Source organism: Chelonoidis abingdonii, chromosome 1 (genome assembly GCF_003597395.2).
Source record: "Chelonoidis abingdonii isolate Lonesome George chromosome 1, CheloAbing_2.0, whole genome shotgun sequence".
In the NCBI taxonomy this organism is placed as follows: Eukaryota; Metazoa; Chordata; order Testudines; family Testudinidae; genus Chelonoidis; species Chelonoidis abingdonii.
In genome coordinates, this window is record NC_133769.1 from 322,297,222 (window position 1) to 322,313,595 (window position 16,374).

Consider the following 16,374-nt stretch of genomic DNA (forward strand, 5'->3'; position numbering starts at 1 on the left):
GCAACCCTAGGACTCTCCCCCTTGTGCGGTCTCAGATCCCAGAGTCTAGCCCAAGCCCAAACATCTACACTGTAATTTTATAGCCCCACAGCCCGACCCCTGGGAGCCCAAGTTACCTCACCTGGGCCAGCCATAGGTGGTTTCTTGCACTGTAGATATACCCTAAATCACTAAAGCAAGCAGATGTGTCTCTTGGTATATTTTGGTGACAGGTGTAGAAAAGGTATAGACAAGATGTAGAATTTTTACAGAAGAGAACTACACTTCTGTTTTTTCCAAGAAAGAAAGAATGGATGGTCTTGCTTCTGTGGGGTATGCTCTTGGCAGGGCTGTGAGTTCTAATATTTCTCATGGAAAAAAATAGCTAACAGTTGTCTTTTTTTATTTAGGTTGCTAGGTGTTTTGGAATCACCCTGTGAGTGTGACGACCTTTGGAAAACAGTTTTCTTATCTAGTGTAAAATCATGCAGTAAATAATTCTAGTGATTGGTGGAGCTGACACAGCATCAGAAGGATGTTTTCTGAAAATTAACTCCTGCATTTATTTTCTCTCCACTGTCCTCCCCCTTCCGCATCTACCCTTGACTTAGTTTCAAGGATTTGGATTAGTTTGAAGGTAAAAATGAAATGATGGGTTTTTTGGGTTTTTTTTGGTTGGTGTGTGCACATGTGTGTACTGCTGCCGCATTTCTTGCCACTACTTTCACATGGTCAGAAAGTCTCCCCTATATTATATGGTACAGCACCATTTGTCCTACTAGAAGTGACAATTGCAGAAAGGAGACTAACCAGGAGGTAGTAATACTTCTAAAGTCCCTTGATGGTGCAGCTGAGACACTACCTGATATTATACAAGAGGCCAAAGATGATGGGATCCACGTTTTAGAAGATGGCACTGACTTTTGTTTATGACATTTATTTATGGAAGTGCCTTGCAAGCATTCAGGCAAATTGCTGACATTCCTAAGGCAGATTTCCTGGCAATGTTTAAGATGTTAATTTTTATCAATATCCATAATCCAGTTTTGAATTATATAGGGCAGGGGTTCTCAAACTTCATTGTACTACGATCCCATTCTGACAACAAAAAGTACTACACAAATCCAGAAGGGGAGATGGAAGCCTCAGCCTTCCTGAACCCCGCCTCCCTGGGAATGGGAGGGGCAAAGCCAAAGCCCCAGGGCTTCAGCCCCAGGCAGGGGGCCTGTAACCTGAATCGTTCCACCCAGGGCTGAAGACCTCAGGCTTTGGTCCCGGGCAGTGTGGCATGGGCTTTGGCCCCAGCAAGTATAAGCCAGCCCTGTCAACCCCATTAAAATGGAGTCATGACTCACTCTGGGGTCCCAACCCACAGTTTGAGAACCATTGATACAGGGAAAGAGCGAAATTCTTAGGGCAGAGGGTCATATTCATCTGCATCTCTGAGATCAGAAACATATGACCCTTTCCCCTAAGTATGAGTTTCTAAAAGAAGGATAGGACCATGAGGCATGCCTTGCATCTCAGTGTTTTAACTAGCAGGACAGTGTCAAGTATGTACAAGAGCCTACAGTTTGCAGAGGAATTATAGGGACTTTCAAGATGCAAAACAGCTTTATCAGATTACCATGCGGGTTAAATCAACATTTTAATATAGCTGCATACTGTAGCCTTTAAACCATAGCAATTGTATATAAGTATTTATCTGGGGTGTATGTCAAAGGTGGAGCTTGATAGAGATGCCTCCAACCTCTCTCTTCTATTAAATGAAACCTACCAAAGAAATCTAGATTAAGCGATCACATGAGCTGTCTAAACTTACTATTTTACCAAGGTGAGACAGCAAGGTGTTCAGTGATGGGTACAAAAATGGACATTTCTAAACAGGTAAATACTGAGTTGCCATACTGTTGATGATAATATTGTTTATTAGTTGGTCTCAACATGAGTTTTTTTATAATTTAATTTCAAACTGCTAGACTAACTTCATTCATTATTTTTTGTCATTCATGCATGATCTAATTTCTGACTTCCAATTTCCACTGCCTGTGACATCAGAAAGAAGTACTGGAGTAAGGAGAATTTAATCTTAAACTCAGTGATGTTTCAAGTTTCTCCTTCAATATATCACAAAATCCCCATTTCCCCAGTCACAGTGCAAATTAACAAAATATATCTTCCACAGTAAAATTAATCTTTTAATACCGATACCTCATTCCAGGCACATTTCTCATATTTTCACTCCACATGAGATAACACACTGGAGAATGTATTAATTCCAAAAGTGTCATTATTTCATACATCTTCCACAACAAGTAACATGGTGCTTCAACGCAGAACATGTAAGAACTCACCGGAACACAATTCCAGGAGCGAATCTAAGACCTGACCACACCACCACCACTCCAGTGGAATGTGTTGATATGAAGAGTTCTATTCACTCCCAACTTGCATTCAGATCAACAATGTTCACTCTTTAGTTGCAGCTTCACCCCTTTTCAATCTCTACTTGCAGCAGGAAGCCTCCCCTTTTCCATCCTACTACTGTGACAGAGTATATGCTGCTCTACAGTCCCTCTGGTTTCACTGAGAGGTGGCTGCGGGGGAGAGTGCAGAAGCAGATAGCCCTCAACAAACTCCCTTGATCTAGTGCAGCGGTTCTCAGACTTTTGTACTGGTGACCCCTTTCACGAAGCAAGCCTTTGAGTGTGACCCCCTTTTATACATTAAAAACACTTTTTTATATATTTAACACCATTATAAATGCTAGAGGTAAAGTGGGATTTGGGGTGGAGGCTGACAGCTTGCGACCCCCCATGTAATAACCTCGCGACCCCCTGAGGGGTCCCGACCCCCACTTTGAGAACCCCTGATCTAGTGAGAGAAGTGGCTGTGAAAACTAGGGAAATGGAAATACAGTCAATCTCCTGACTTAAAAAAAATGAAAAAAAACAAAAAAAAACAAGTTCTGAGAGTATTTTTCCTCCTCATTTCAACTGTTCTGGTCTTCTACTCTGGTCTTTTAGCAGTTCAACGAGGTGCAGTAGTACCCAGGGTTTTGCTTAATCCCCACTGGGCTGGCAGAAGACCATTGTAGAAGGACTTATAACTGAATCAGTTACCTCAACTCACAGTAATAGAACATCTGTTGGACCCAGAATATCAGTCATCTGGTCCCATTGTAACCGTGGGCACTATCAGAAGTCCATTAAATAACTGTCAACACAGGGCACTGGTTACAGAGGTTAAAAGTTAAGATTTTTACATCATCTATTTATTGATACCATGTTAGTGATAAAAAAAAAATTACCTGCAAGGTTGTCAATCTCTTTCTCTTGGAGCAGACTGACAGCATCATCATCCCCTTCCAGCATGAGCTCGGTTTCTGCATTCTGATTTACCACAGCCTGACTTCGGAAAGTTTTCTTTGACTTTACTACATCTTCTTCAGTGCCTAAATATAAGTTTAAAATATTGTTAACTTAGTTAAATGTTTATTTTTTGTATAAAACACCAATACACCAACCATAGTACTACCACAAGTCTTGTACATTAAAAAGAAAATAATATAGTTTTTTAAAAGTACTTATTTAAAAAGGTAGAACATTTGAAAGAGATAAATTGTATGAAACTTTTAGCAAGGATTATGGAATGTGCATCCTCAGTCTGTCTTTTGAATAACCTGTGACTTTGAAACAGGTTTTGCTTTTAAAATATTCTTTCCTTCTTTTCAATAATTTATATTTTGTTTGTCTTCTATATTTCTCCTTCAGCTTCCCCGAGTGGGGGTGCATGTAGCAGGAGCTATTCTTGCACTTCTGGAGTCCTGCCTTCCAGTAACCTCCCAGATACAGTCCCTACCAGTTCCCCTCTGAGTAAAGAGATGCTGTTAGGCATTTGGAACTTTAAGGGTTTCTCCTGATTTGTCTGTAATTATTTCACTAAGTCATAAGCAAAGGAGGGACAGGATGGAGGAGTGAGAGACAAAGAGGATAAATTCAGCATGGGGTAATAATGAGCTGTGACCATTTCAGGTGTTCAGGAGAGAGACAAGAAAGGAAAGGTGAAAGGGAATGATTTTCTTAAATTAAAAAACAAAACAAAAAAGCCCTGCAAAAATCTTGGTACCAAGACGGCACATGCCAATTACACATTGTGTGTTTCATCTCTTCTCCCCTGTCTACATCCATTTTTATCTACTTAAATTGGCAGCTTTTCAGAGCATCTTACACTTTATAAAATTACTATGTGCCTCTCTATAGTGCTCAAAAGTGTGCCAACTGGGTTTAAATGATAAAATTATAAAGGTGATTAACACTTCTCAAAACAAGTATAGAGATATTAATAAAATTTACTTGAAAGAGCTGGAGAGGGCTAGTCCAGACAAAGCATGCTGTACTCTGAAACCCTTTACATAACATTGTGAGGTCAGCAAAACAATTCTTTCACAATTTGAGACAAATCATAAGTCTTTCCCCCCGCCCCAGAGATAACAGACTCATAGCAGTTCTCAATGCCAGTATGCTTTCTGTTACTATCCTCACTTTTTCACAGGAAAATTAATAAAAAGATTATATATCATATAAATCCTCACTTATCTTTATACGTCTCCACCTTGGACTCCTAGATATTAATCTTAGTAATGAACTGACTGTTATTTAAGCATACACAGTAGTTACTAGCTTCTTTTTAGTGTTTAGCTCTGAAAATGGAACCTCTTCTTTGGGGTTTTCTATCTAAGGATTACGGCACCCAAAACAGAGTGATTAATATTAATGTACTGTATATCAATCTACAATTTATAATTTTCTAATCTGGTTGTGAGAACTAAGAATCAAGTCTAATCTTCCCTAGGTGTAGTATAATTTAGACATTTGTTTCCTATTTGGCTGGATCTTTACACCCATAGCAGAATTCTCATTGACGTTAGTGGGATCAAGATTTCACTCTATAATTATTTAAAGTAGATGTAAGGTGATGGGATGAAAACCTTGAAGACTGAAGTCCACTGTTCACCCACAGAACAGATACAGCCCAGGCACCAGAAGCATATCGTCTCACCCTAGATTAGAGAGCAGTATCTCTAGTTTCCATGTTCTTTCAATTGCGGCCATTTCGGTTGAGATTGTATAAAAGGGTTTCAATTAGCATCAACTGCAGTGATAGTTTTTATGATGTTGCCTGAGCAACCAGAGCAAGACCATCAACTCATTTTGCATATGCCACTTAACACCCACCAAATGGCAACACCTTGCTGTTACTGCAGACCTGGTTTAAATTTGAACCAATGATCAAAAGGTGAAAGTCTTCAAATATCTAACCAAGTACTACAATTTTAAAAATAAAAGACCACAAAAAATGACTTGAGACAGAGTTTGGAAAGAGGGAGTAATGTAATACAGTAGCCTATCTAGTTTAGGTCACAAGTGCTGAGTGTTAACAGCTAAATTAGAACTTTGTGTATGTTTCACCCTATCATAAGACACATAATTTAGAATCACTTGCCACAAGAAGTCTCTGCTTCGAAACATCTTAGTATTGGAGTAGTGACAGTGCTGTAGACCCTGCCTGAGATGAACTGACAGCATGGCAGGAGGAAGTGTGCAGAGATTGTTCCCCCGCACTCTTCCTTATAAAAGCTTCTTATTTTCATAAGAACTGAAATTCTCCAAATGTTACAGTTGGGTATAACTGCAGATTAACTCCAGTTCACCAAAATTATTTATTTGTGTGTGAAATTATCCTCTCATAAACCAACAAAAGTGTGCTGCTGGTACCATGAGAACTTGAAGGCAAACCTCAGAAGCGGAAGCTGAAATCTAGCCTATTTTAACTTGCCTGTCACACTGCCGGTAGTTATCCTGTTACAGAAATACTACAATATATCAACATAAGAAATGTAATGTAGTAGAAGGCACTAAGTTAGTTTGGCAAATTTGGATCTCAGCAATTTAGATAAATCTTTCTAAAATCAATTTTGTTTTACAATATTAAACATACATTTATCTACAAGAAATACAGCAAACTGTGCTGTTTTGGTTTGATAGAAGCTGCTTTGGGTTGTCTGTTCTTTAAATTTATCACTTTGTTGAGTGTACCTTAGTTTTGCTGTACTGTACCAAACGTTTATCAAAATGAAAGTGTATAAGACCCAAAGTTGCCCTTCAATCACTATATCCTTTATGAATTAGAGTTCCATTTATCAAAATTACAGCAAGAAGAGGTAAGGTCTCAGAGGGCTGTCTCATTACAAGGCTTGTAAACACTGTCCTTACAAAGAAATGGTTTAACACCTAACAAATCAAAAACTGATTGGGAATAGAATTTATTTGAGATCATCTATCTTCAGAAGACTTGCTGTCTTGAGAGCACTTCTTGGCCTTTCTACTCATTCATCAAGAAATTAACAAGCGAATACCACAGACCACCAGATCTCCTTGGATCCTGAAATGTGAAATATGTTTAAAATAGATCTGTCACAGATGTTCTATTTTTATATTCCTGGGATGACTTCAAAAGGCCTTAAAAATAAGAGAACCTCTCAAAATAGGAGTAAGAAGGAAAACAGCTTGTCTTCAAAAACAGGTAACAAACTGAATAAAAAATTACTTGGCATGAAACTATGTTTCACACTGTTTGCAATAATATAAAAAAGAGTGAGGAATAAATTAATATCCTTACATATTATATATCAGCATTTTAGTAAGAATTCTAAATATTTTTATCATAACTTTTTTCAAGTCTCAACAAAATTCCTCCGTAAAGAAACTAATTATAGTATTCTCTCATTATAAGACAGTTCTCAGGAGACAAGGAATGTGTGTTCTAAAGATATTCTGAATAATTAGGTAGCTAGCATCCAGAGGCTTTATATTAAAGTTACTTTTTAATGAGGTTCCATTGGAAAAAGATAGTAAAAAAATTAATGAAACAAATTGTTTAAAGTATGGCAAAATTTTTAAAATGCGGATGCCCAGAATTGAAGTCAACCAAAGCTATGGGTGCTCAAAACCTTGGGTAATCAGAGGGCTAATTAAGGGGATAAATATCAGTTTACACTGCCATTCTCAGTGACGCCAAAGGAAATGAGGTACTCAGCTCTCACTGAGGTTTAGTGAGAGTTGGATCATGTACTCTCTTAGGCCAGGTCTACATTTTATTGCATGACAAACAGAGTTGAATGTGCAGCGCACCAGCGCAGACACTGTTATAGAGCAGTAAAAGTTTTGGGCGTGCAACAAAGGATATTATTGCACAGCAAGTTGTTGTGCTGTGGTTTCATATGCTGGCTGGCTGTGCAATAACTTACCATGTAGACAAGCCCTTAAGCTCCTTTTAAAATTCCAGCCACATGATTCTGGATTCAGCAGAGCATTTAAACTTATGTTTAACTTGAAGCACTTGAGTAATCCCATCCCTGTTCTGTTGAATAAAGATGGAAATACTTAAGTACTTCAAGTTAAGCATGCACTTAAGTGCTTTACTGAATTGAAGCCTGGGTACCTATCTCTAGGCACCCAAGCTTTAAAATTTTGGCCTAAATTCTTATATTTAAATCCTTACATAAGGTTACTGCAGTTTCATGTTTGCGTAAAGTGGATGTCGTAAGAATCATGTCCCTCAAAAAAAAAAATGAAAATTCATTTACAAAATTAGTTTTTTAGATAGTTATTTAACCCAAAATCCATTTCTGTCATTCCAATTACTGTCTTGGGCATTGTTCATAAGTGCATAAAATTCACATTGTTAAAACAACAAAAGGTGGCTTCCTATAGTAGTTACACTATATGTAAAAAGTAGCAGAGAGCTCATTTAAAAAAAAAAAATCAAGAGTATGTACTCACTCCCACGAAAATATACATACTTTAATATTTCTGAAAAGCTGCAAAACTATAAACGTCATCTGTAAAAGGTTGAGTTTTGTTTTTTTTAAATAAAAAATAGGGAACAACTTGGGAATCCCCTCAAAATAAACATCTAAAAATTCTAGGAAGACATGAATGTCTCAAAATAGATACAGCCTCTATAAACATTCCATGTAAACAATGAAATGTAAAAATTCTATCTTTCTTCTTTTAGTAAAAAATCTATTTTGTTTGATTGCAGAGATTTTTATTGTTGTAACGTCTGTATTTTTCTTCTCTATTTTCAATAAAACTAGTAAATTCCAAGTTGGATTCTTCTGGTCACAGCAGATATTACATATGAAGTTAACTTGCTGAGTTCCAACCCTACAAATAATGTCTTTCTGGAATAGGGTTGCCAATCCTCTAGGATTGCCCTGGAGTCTCCAGGAATTAAAGATTAATCTTTAATTAAAGATTATGTCATGTGAATACATCCAACCACAATTGGCAACCCTATTCTTGATTAAGATTTAAACATGTACCATGAACATAATTTGTGGTTCATTACAAGGAGTACTGTAATGTTCAGGATAAATGTAAAAGAAAAAATTCGGAACCATATACATCACCCAATGTTTAATATCTATTAAAACACAGTATTTTTAAACATACCTCATTTTATTTTAAATATAAAGGGAAAATATTAATTTTAAAAGAAGTTTGTTTGGTAGGTATGGTACTAGCAAAAGGAAACTACTGCTTCTTCTAAAGTTGATTCCACAGTTTACTTCAGTGAATTACAGATAAGACAATTTATGCAGAGAACTCGCTTTCATCTTTGAAAAGGGTTGGCAGAATGGAAAGTTAACCCCATTTTAATGTTACCTAAATGTACTGACAGGAAATTCTAATGTTTCCAAACATCTGGAAATCAGCTTCATGGGATGGTGCTCTTCTTTTATTTAAGAAAGTTTTTTCATATATTGTCTTTTACAGCTTTATGTGGCTTCTAAAGAGCATTTTGACAGAAGTAGTCTGTCCATTTTACAGCAAAATGCTGCATTTAATTAAAAATTCTCTTTTATAGAAGGTAAAGAAAAGTTTTTGCGAACTTCAGCTCCCCTGGGAAACTTTCTAAAAAAGGGTGGTTTTCCTCCTCAAAGTGCACTGACATGTACTGCTTTGTAAAACACTGCTTTTTGTTGTTGCATTTTTAGTCTTTAAGATGGTTTTTAATTTCCAATTAAACAAGGGACTTAAGGAATTAGTTCCTCTGACGAGATTGAGTCATATGTGATGACATGAACCATGAAACGATATCATGAGTAACATATAACAAATCTCATAAGTTTGAAAGACTTGGGTAGATAAAAGGTAAGATTGTTTCAAAAACAGACAATTAAAATGTTATCTACCATTTTTACATTAAGCCATGCTCTGCAAGATACATGAACATACTACAGGAAAAGCTTCAGAGTGTCAGTGCAGAAGTGATTTTTTTCCCTGATTTATATATCACATAGTTGAGAAACTCAGGGCTGGCTCTAGCCATTTTGCCGCCCCAAGCACGGGGGCACGCTGCGAGGGGCGCTCTGCCGCTTGCTGGTCCCGTGGCTCCGGTGGACCTCCCGCAAACGTCCCTGCGGAGGGTCTGCTGGTTCCGCCGCTCTGGGAGGTCCACCAGAGCCACCTGCCGCCCTCCCGGCAACCGGCAAAGTGCCCCCCGTAGCATGCCGCCCCAAGCACTGGGGATCATTGGGAAACAGAGCCACAGATGTTAAACAACTTGCCCAAGGTCAAAATCAGTGACTTGTACACTCAAATGTAGCAGATTATTATTTATTGTAAAAATTATCATAAGGAAAGTCATAACATTTGTATGCAGTGTTGTTATAGCTGTAATGTTCCCAAGATATTAGAGAGAGAAGGTGGTTGAGGCAATATATTTTATTGGTTCAACTTCTGTTGGTGAGAAGACAAGCTTTCCAGCTCCACAAATATAAGAAAGCAGAGCTGAGCCCCTTATTCTACTTCCTGGATTTCTTTCAAGATCATCCAATATTTGGACTGGGTATAGAATGCAATTTGTCAGTGGAACTTCCTCACATTGTCTGGCTGAAGAATAAGCCCATCTTGTATGTAACTCATGTCAGTTACAAACTAATATAATGTCTTACATGACATAAGAACGGCCATACTAGGTCAGACCATAGGTCCATCTAGCCCAGTATCCTATCTTCAGATAGTGGCCAATGCCAGGGGCTCCAAAAGGGATGAACAGAACAGGTAATCATCAAGTGACCCATCCCCTGTTGCTCATTCCCAGCTTTCTAGCAAACAGAGGCTGGGGACATCATCCTTGCCCATCCTGGCTAATAGTCATTGATGGACCTCCAGGGAGTTATCCAGTTCTTTTTTGAACCCTGTTATAGTCCTGGTCTTCACAACATCCTCTGGCAATGAGTTCCACAGGTTGACAGTGTGTTGTGTGAAAAAATACTTCATTTTGTTTGTTTTAAACCTCTGCTGCCTATTCATTTCATTTGGTGACCCCTAGCTTGTGTGTTATGAGGAGGAGTAAATAACACTTCCTTATTTACTTTCTCCACACCAGTGATGATTTTATAGATCTCCATCATATCCCACCTTAGTTGTCTCTTTTCTAAGCTGAAAAGTCCCAGTCTTATTAATCTCTCCTTATACTGGAGCTGTACCATACCCCTAATAAGTTTTGTTTTTGTCTTAAAATTAAACCACTTTGTGTACACTGTAGTCTAATAAATTACAGATACCATTAAATGTTTCTGCTATTTTAGGGATCACTTAGAATTCTGTGTCTTAAATTATTAAATATTATACATAAGAAAATTAATTTCAAGCAATAGAAACAATATCCCTAATTGTGCTTGCAACCGTTTTACAAAAACTACAGTAATAACTAAGAGGAAAATAATTATATAACACCAACAGTTATTGCTCAGTGGAAAGGACATCAAGGACACTTGCAAGTAAGAGAATTGGATCAATATTAACACGATTTTCATTTCATGCTTCCCCAACTCCAGTAAGCTGACAATATACTCTGATTATGTGAACTGCCTGCAAGTAACATAGAAAAGGTTATTTGAGCAAGAGGTGGATATGAAACGCACTTTTTATATTGACAGGTCTGCTAATAGAGTATACTGATTTTCAAAGCCATGCATTGCATTTTCACAATTTGGTTTTGACAGCAAAAAAGGAATTTCATTTATTCCTAATTCAAAATATTCATACGTAAGCAAAGATTTCTTCAGAAAGACCACCGAAGAGGCTATTCATAAATAGCAAAATATTTCAAATGAAATACAATTACAAAGTTAAGAGAAAATGTGACTGAATTTAAACATAAGTATGAGGGGTAAATATAATAATTCTCTTAAAGTGAGTATTGAAAAATGCATTCCATGCTTTTGAAAGAGAATTGGATAAAACAGTTTTTTTAAGATTAAAGATAAACGGTAGATGTGAAATCCTTCTACAATTAAGCTTGGATTTTGCCTTGATAGGCTTTAGTTTTGAGTTTGGAATATTTAAAACAAACACACCAGCACATGTTCTACAGAAAATGTGTGCATTCTGTATTTTTATCTGTCTTCAGAATATAGGGACACCAGGTCAAAGTCACCAGAGTTGTAAGGGGTCACTGAAAGTCCGGTTACCTGCAGTAACCGGCCTCCTCCACTGAGAGGGGAGAGTAGGCACAGTAGCTACTGCTGGAGCCTAGAAGAGCACCCAGGAATGGCTCTGGAGGAGAGAGGTAGTGGTAACACCCATGCCTGCCCCACTCACCTCTCCATCCCCAGTGTGCATGCTCTCCCTCTCCGGTCCTGCCCCACCCAACCCTCCATCCCCTGAGCACAGCTCTCCCTGTCCCATCCTGCCCATCACCCCCACCCCTGAAGTGTGGCTCTCCCTCCTCTGCAGTGCCCAAATCACCCCCATGAGGGCAGCAAATGACAGTGTGTTTGTGGGGTGGTAAGAGGAATGGGTGGAAGGGCCTCGGGTGAAGAGATGGAATGGGTTTGGGGAAGTTCTGGAGCTCAGTCTTCAATTTTCACAAATTAGAAAGTTGGCCATCCTAGCTATGCAGAGCCATGTGAGAAACATGTTTTGGTTTCAGTCCTGGAATCTCCCACTTTTCCAGTACTGCCGATCCCCAAAGTTCAAGAATCTTGAGTGCTCCCCACCCCAAAAATGAAATTGCCCCAAAATAATGATAAAAAAAGAGTCAACTATTTTTCCACGCTCTTCCACAGTTTTTCCATGTCCCCAGTGCATGTGTGACAATCACAGTGTTGACAGCTCTCACAAATGTATAGTACGGCATTTTCACCATTACTACAAGAGATGTCTGTATGAGATCCCTTCAAGCTCAGGGCCTCATTGTGCAGCACAGAGTATAGTCTCTGACCCAAAGAATTTATAAGGCACTGCAAAAAATGGAAGTGACTTTATGATGTGATAGTAGGAACTAGAACTCACCAAACTCATCTCATATAGATACTAACAAATATCCATGAGATGGGAAGAATTTTTAATGTCTACTGTGGGTAGGATTCAAATTTGTGATCTACAAGTGAAAGGTGCTCTAGTTTACCAGCAATGCCTAGTGGCATCCAATAACTGCAAATGTTGCACCTTCAAAAATGAGGTTTGCTTTCTGGAAAGATAAGTTTATCCAAGTGAGTTCTGACCTTTTGGGAACATACACAAGCAGGGTCTCTGCTCTCTAGGCATACGCAAAAGCTCTTTTAGTCAGCTACACTTATTCTTAAAGGGACAGCGTCCATTAATCAAAGGCAAATAATAAAATTAGAATAGTAAAGCCAACAGCTCAACATCCAGATTCACTTTTAAATACAATGTTTTGCAATATAAAATCATTCCAACAATAATTTCAGGGTCCTTGCACTAACTTTTATACATAGATGCAAATTTTATTTTCACTCTCACATAGGTCATCGAGGTTTGACTCTACAACCTTCTGAATCCACAGTACAGATCATTTCCACTTCCGCTACAGCAGAAGCTTCTGGGAGAAAGCCTGTTCTTAGCCTCTGCATGGGCCAGCACGCACAGGGATGTGCACACAGATCCAGTGCTTTTGTGAGATGGCAGAAGAATGCTGGACATCAGGATTCTTGGTTTCTATTCCTTGCTCTGAATGCAGTTTTCTAGTAGTTACAGAGAGGATGGACAAATATAACAGTGTCCCTGTCTGGGACTGAACCCAGGATCTCTGTAAAGGCATGAGCTTCTAGCACTTGAACTAAAGAACCAGGGCTGAAATCTTACTTCACTGCACTCAATAGGTATTTTGCTAATGACTTCACTGGGACCAGGATTTCTTAGCACAGAAACAGCACCAGAGCCATAAACCTCTGTATGTGGTCTAGCTGCTAATGGGTCACACAGTGTTAGTGTGAATTATAAAATCACCTAATTTGACATGTTCTTTGAAATGATGTGTGGCAAGCTATACGATCAGCTCAGTTGTACTATAGCCCTAGGTTCTATTCCCAGCTCTGCCTGAAGTGACCTTTTGCAGTGTCTTAGTTTCACAGTCACCTGTGAAATTGGTGAATGGTAGTTACCTTACAAGGTTTGACTTCTGGGCTCACAAAGATTGTTAACCACAAAAATGTAAATAGCACAGAAATATTAGTAGCAGTCAGAATTGGGATTAGGAGTTTGATTTATGGTGCCATCTCCTAAACTATAGAGCATTGTTTGTGTCTCTCTCTCCCTGGTTTTCTAGTTTTGCTTTCCAGAAATCACAAGAAAGATTAAAACTTTTCATGTTATTGTGAAACAGCCTGAAAAATCTCATTATTCCCCTTATATTTATCAGGGCCGGCTCTAGGTTGTTTTGCTGCCCCAAGAAAATAAATTTTTGCCCACCCTCCCCTTTTTTTTCATCTTTTACACGTTTGCACTTTGCAATTTTTTATTTTATTTTATTTGTTTTGTTTTGGCTCCCCCGGTGTGGGGTCTGGAGTGATTCCACTCACCCCCAACCCAAGCAAACAGGAGCACCCCTTGTTCCCTTTCTGTCTGTCTTAAAGCTTCGCTCTGAGCTGGGAGGCAGGGGGTGGGGGTACTCTGGAAGGGCGGGGAGAAGTGATGTGCCTGCATCAGGGGCTGGGATTCTAGACCGAGGTGTGCCTGGGGCGGAGGGGCAGGACCCTGGCCCTAGATTGCCAGCCCAGCCCACGGGGGCCAGGCTGAGCACCATGGGGGGTGGTGGCAGGAGCCCCCTTTATAGATGGCAGGTGGTGGCAGTGGGGCGCAATGCAGGGCCATGGAGGATGCGGTTATGGATCCACTGGGCGGCAAGCCCTACTATTACTACATGGAGGTGAACGAGAGTGGGCAGGGAGTGCAGTGAGAGTGTCCAGCAGACTGGAAGGTGTCCTTCTCGCTACTGCCCATGCTGTACATGCTGGTCTTCGCGCTGGGGCTGTCGGGCAATGGGCTGGTGATCTTTACCACGGGCCAAGCGCTGCTCTGCTGATACCTACATCGGCAACCTGGCACTGGCTGAGGTGGCCTTCGTGGTGACACTGCTGCTGTGCGACACCTACACAGCACTGCGCTTCCACTGGCCCTTCAGCTCAGTGCTGTGCAAGCTCAGCAGCTACCTGGTGCTGCTCAACATGTTCGTCTCCATCTTCTGCCTGGGCTGCCTCAGCTTCGAGCGCTACCTGGCCTGCGGCCCGTGCGCCCCCGCACTGCTCTCGCTGGCCGCGCTCTGGCTGCTGGCTGGTTTGCTGGCCCTGCCTGCTCTGCTGCTGTGCGACATGCAGCCCAGCCCAACCGACAACCAGAATGCTGCGCCTGGAAATGTGCCGCCCCAAGCACGTGCTTGCTTTGCTTGTGCCTAGAGCCAGTCCTGATATGCACAGGAGTTGGCAAGACCACTTTCCAGGCTGGTTGGAAGTAAGATGCTGTTGAGACAGCATGCTCAGCTGTTTGAAGAGAGAGATTGAGTGCTTTCTTGGGTGGCAAAAGGAAAATCAATGAAAAAACTCTTCAACACAGTTCTCTAGAGCTCAGTGTTTCCCAAAGTATGGTAGACATACCCCTGGTGGTACATGAAAGGGTTTCAAGGGATACGCGGCAGAATTTTTTATTTTACTTTATCATAGTTTTTTTTTTTTTTAGCAGCCGAAAACAATTCACTAAAATTTAATATATAAGAATGGCGTACACTTGTACAGTAGAAACACACACAGGTTTACATTGCAACTAATATGATAACGTGTCCAATAACATCTAATAGCACAGCAGAGCCTACGTAAACCATGTGTGCGCATTACTGTGGCTCGGGCAATACACTTGCCTTTGTGGCATGTGCAGAAGTCAAAATGACGGATAAAAGATAAAAGTGAATCACTACTCGTAGTAATTAAAGATCGTAGCAAGTACATACTTGGTGTGTATTAATATACAAAATTTCTCTCTTTTTGCTTTTGTTAAACCCATTTACAATGGATCGCTGGCTAAAAACGGGAAGTTTGAAACGTACAAAAGAAAATTATGAAGGAAATACGAATGTTAGTGATAATTATACTGAAAAATGCAGTGATATGACTACATTAGACAAGCGTGATGACAAAATTAGTGAACCGTGTGAACCATCTGTAAGTTTATTGAACATATCAGTTGCAAAGAATATGAAAAAAGCCTGCAAATATGTTGAAGAATATCTTAAACTGGAATTTTCGTGGACTGGCGATGAGGTGGAGCCTGTTCCACTATGTGTGATTTGTTATAGACTCTCACAAATGAAAGTATGAAACCATCCGACCCAAAACGCCATTTTGATAGCAAACAAAGAATATGAGGGAAAACCTGTAGAATTCTTCAAAAATAGGCGCAAAGATCTCCAAAAGTCCCAGAAAACAATTTGTAATGTGACGGGAGGTGAAAATATGAAAGCTTTGGAGGCTTCATATAGTGGCGTACTTAATTGAAAAGTCCGGAGCTGCTGAAGTGATTGGCGAGACATTAGTAAAACCTGCAGCCAAAATAATGGTGCAAGTGATGATTGACGACAAGGCTAGCAAAGCTATAGATTGTGTCCCCCTCTCAAGTAACACTGTTCATCGTAGAATCACAGATGTGGCCAAAAACATAAAGCAGCAATTATTGTCAAGAGTGCAAAGGAGTCGCTACTATACACTGGAAGCAGATGAATCCACTGATATCGTGAATTTAGCTAATCTTTTGTTGTCTGTCAGATACAAGCTGAATAACGAAGACCACAATATTTTTTTCTGCCAACCTATGCCAACACATACAACTGAAGAAACTATTTTTAAAGTTATTGATGACTTTATCAAAAACAATGACTTGGATTGGAGTCACTGTGTTGGAATAAGCATGGATGGCACCAGAGCCATGATTGGTTTGAAGAAAAGTTTTGTTGCACGTTTTCAAGCTGTTGTGGCAGAAGCAAAATTGACTCGTTGCATTCACAGGGAAGCACTCGCCACCCAGAACA

General features: G+C 39.7%; 1 protein-coding gene across 10 annotated transcripts in view; it reads right to left on the reverse strand.

The window, feature by feature from the left end:
• Positions 1–16,374, reverse strand: part of NBEA (neurobeachin) — an 862,398-nt gene that overhangs the window by 271,000 nt on the left and 575,024 nt on the right. For all 10 annotated transcript variants that reach the window (XM_075061639.1, XM_075061640.1, XM_075061634.1 and 7 more), the window contains one exon: positions 3,290–3,433. In XM_075061639.1, coding sequence (XP_074917740.1) covers positions 3,290–3,433 — 144 coding nt within the window. The remainder of the gene's footprint in view (positions 1–3,289; positions 3,434–16,374) is intronic.